This window comes from Triticum aestivum, unplaced genomic scaffold, assembly GCF_018294505.1.
Source record: "Triticum aestivum cultivar Chinese Spring unplaced genomic scaffold, IWGSC CS RefSeq v2.1 scaffold173454, whole genome shotgun sequence".
NCBI classification, from domain to species: Eukaryota; Viridiplantae; Streptophyta; class Magnoliopsida; order Poales; family Poaceae; genus Triticum; species Triticum aestivum.
Window position 1 is genome coordinate 263 of NW_025239819.1, and position 3,509 is coordinate 3,771.

The 3,509-nt window shown below is 44.1% G+C and overlaps 1 protein-coding gene across 1 annotated transcript; it reads right to left on the reverse strand.

Annotated features, from left to right (window-relative positions):
* Nucleotides 1–212: 212 nt before the first annotated feature.
* On the reverse strand, nt 213–1,011 carry LOC123176748 (MADS-box transcription factor 25-like). Its single transcript, XM_044590820.1, has 2 exons — nt 704–1,011; nt 213–593 (listed from the first exon to the last, which is right to left on the reverse strand). Exons 1-2 carry the CDS (start codon nt 883–885, stop codon nt 488–490), a joined length of 288 nt encoding a protein of 95 aa, XP_044446755.1. The 5' UTR covers nt 886–1,011; the 3' UTR covers nt 213–487.
* Between the last annotated feature and the right edge of the window lie 2,498 nt (nt 1,012–3,509).

Below are 3,509 nucleotides of genomic sequence, written 5' to 3' on the forward strand. Positions count from 1 at the left end.
CGCGCCCACCATGCGCACGGGTCATGGTGAGCACGCTGTGATCTCTACGCTTGCCCCAGGATCCACTAACTACCTAGGCCTATCTACACGCAATGAGTGCACGCACAGCCCGCGCCACACACGCATACACTCGGACTCTACCTAGACACTACATGGACATGCCCCATACACATCCCAGATAATGGTCAGGTGATGCCCAGACAATGCACGCGCCGACGCTGATCGCCACCGCCACGACATGGATTATTTCCAACAGCCTGCACGCCCGCGCCAGGACGGAGGCGAGTGCCCGGCTGCTACCTTCCTTGAGGCTGGCCCGGGCTTTGCTGGGGAGCCCCTCCAGCGACGGCCAGACTGGGACAGGGAGGACGAGAAGTTGCGACGGCGGCGCTTCTTACCCCTGAGCCGCCAGGGAGACGACGCGGGGTCCATAATCTTCGGAGGATGACAAGACAGACCTTCTTCGGTAAATATATGTGTGTGGCTTCTAAAAGCTACTATGGATACATACCTTTGCCTCTGATGTTGGATTCAACACTCCGCAATGCTCCTGTTTGGCCTCCTGGTAGCGCTCTAGTATTGCCTCCATGCCTCTGATAAAGACAAAAGAAATTACAAACACATAACAAACTAAGAGATGATATAATTAAGTAATTAAGAGAGGATTAGGAGGGTGCATGAACTAAATAATTAACTGACAGACCTGGAGCTCGCGAAGTCGTAGAGGCGACCGGTGCTGGAGAAGACGATGAGTGCAAGATCGGCGTCACAGAGGATGGCGAGCTCCCGGGCCTTCTTCATCAGCCCTCCGCGTCGCTTGGAGAAGGTCACCTGACGGTTCGTCGCGTTGTCGATCCTCTCATTCGCAATCTTCCCCCTCCCCATCCTCTCCTTCTTCTTCTTCCAGCTACCGACACTAATTGTTGCTTCTTTGCTCTCTAGATGTCTAATCTATCCTGCCGGCTGGCCGGTCGATTGGAGAAAGTAAATGGTGCTACCTATGCTGCTAATTGTTGCTTCTCTGCTGTCTAGAAGTCTAATCTAGCTCGTAGTTGAAGCTTTCCCCCGGCTGCTACCTGATCCAGCTAGCTACTTTTGTACTGTTGGGTTTGCTTGTAATGGTCTGCAAACCAAAAGGAATCGAGCGGCCATGTGCAGACAACACTAAGCTAGGATTAAACAACTGGCTAAAATACCATTTTAATTGTTCATTAGGTTAATGAATGGCCCACCACGTACTATTTTCCTCGATGTGTGCGATAAGGACATCATAACATATCGTTGCCACTATTCATAGTTTAAACCTTTGGGTACGAGGATAGCCCCTACTGGCTTCGGACATGTTGCAATAACTTGAGCCGTACAATATCGCGCCAGTTACGAAGCCAGCCTCTTTTTGTTCGAACCGTTGAAACAGATTAGTAATGGTGTTAGGTACCTATTCAAAGTCTTAGACATGTTTTTAATTAAGGTTGAAGTGGTAAAACCTGCTCCATTTCCTCGAGAGGCAAGTAGTTTTTGGTTTTTGTTTGTCTCTTTCTTTGAAATCATGTGCTCGTACCACATAATACGTGGGTGTACACTTTTCTGGAAACGATGTGCCCATATCAAACAATATATATGCGGGTTGTACACTTTTTTCTATAATTGTGTACTTATTGTATCTTTGTACAACTATCAAACTATATTTGGACACGTCACCGTGTAACATGTGAGTGGTACACTTAATTTATTATAAACATATTTTGGTGGAGCCATCCAATTGTATATCTACATATTACCATGTAAAATGTGGGTAGTATGCTTTTTTTTATAAACACATACTTATATGTTGGTACAATTGTCCAATTATATTTCAACACGGTCGATATGAAAGATGACAAATGACATGACTTTTTCGCGACAATCGAGGTACGACTTTTGACGCCAATATTGTATATCGGATGCCCTGACGTGTAAGATGCCAAATCTTAAGATTAAGTAGTCATAGATCTACCGCAACCAATAAACTGCGTCTTTGGTACGAATTGACCATGTCAGTGAATCTTCTATTCGCTCATAAATAACTCAATTTTTAATTTTTTTAACACATTTCTTGCTTGCGTTGGTGACAATAATGCATGTGAAGTTTGTACTCCATACCCTTGGGAAAACTTCATTGATTGTGATTTTTAACGCTAATAATTGTAACCATACTTATTGAGGTGGGTGTGGCAGGAACATTGGCAATTGGGGGCTAAAGGTAGCATCCAAGATATAAAAGGTTAGCTGGTACTACCATGTCGTTCAAGGTTGCTGGATTCGTGAGCATACATATGTACTACTAACTAGCTTTCCACTTGGCTCATCCAAAAAAGGACATGTTTAAGGTTAGTCGAGTAAAGTGGCCACAGAGCAGGATGCAAAAAAATGTGCAGTCCACGTGAGTGACGGCGTTCCGATCTCGATTAGAGCCTGTAATGGATGAGTAATAAACTAGAGTAAAGACCATTTGCTTCCAAATTTGGTGCTCCGAGTCATGGCAGCACTTGATCTTTAGTATCTAGTCCTTAACGATGCACCGCAATCACTCTGATCTGCTTTCGTTCTTCCCTCTTTGCTGCATCAGCTTAGCTGTATGTACAGGTGTTCTGGGATGATCGACTGGACAAAGCTGGAGCCGTTGATTCTCCCTGCGCTTTCTTTTTTCTCAAGCTAAATTCAAGCATCTTCCTTTTTCCATGTAAGCACTTGAAAAATACTTCAGATTCTCTATGAGTATAAGTCCAAAATTTTAAAATGTACATACATGGTGTAAATATTTGGAACAAGCTAGCTTTATTTACAGGTGCACGCGCACTCACACATGCACATCCCGGTCACATATGACTCTGCTAACTCAACTACCACGAGAGGCTGCCAGGTGAAAAATACTTGACATATAACTAGGTGCAATGCACCTTAATACTTCTCTTATATACTCTGTCTTCCAAGGTAACATGTTGCACCCTTAGTGGAGCCATTCTCTATGAATAAAGCTAAAACCAACATCAAGGAGCACCCTTAGTCTCAACCCCCCAAAAGTTTTGAATACGAAATCAAGTCACTACAGTTACCTTGTTCTTTAGTTCCATGTTTTGTTCATGGATAATCTTTATTTCCTCGGAGAATTGAATATTCTCTTGATGGAATATATATCCCTACAAGTTCACATTATTGAATACCATGTATGGATGTAACATTTTAACTTAGGGATAACTATATTTTTCGTCCTCGAACTTTGGCAATAGTGTAGAAATCGACCCTCGACTCCGAAACCACTACAACTCAGTCTCTCAACTACTTAAACCGGATATTTTTCGTCCCTCGCAACACGTAAAGTGGTTTTGGTATGACGTGGGCCCGGTTTTGACTAAAACCATCCAGGTGGTTGGTTTTGACCGCCATGTCACTTAAGGGACTAAGTGCACCCCCGGCTATCTGTCTCCCTCGCATTCTCTCGATCCCCTTCTCTCACCCATGAACCCCAA

Coding starts and splice junctions, on each gene's coding strand:
- LOC123176748 (XM_044590820.1), bottom strand. CDS start 885: ATGGGGAGGGGGAAGATTGCGAATGAGAGGATCGACAACGCGACGAAC. Junction 594..703: donor TACGACTTCGCGAGCTCCAG/GTCTGTCAGTTA, acceptor TGTCTTTATCAG/AGGCATGGAGGCAATACTAG.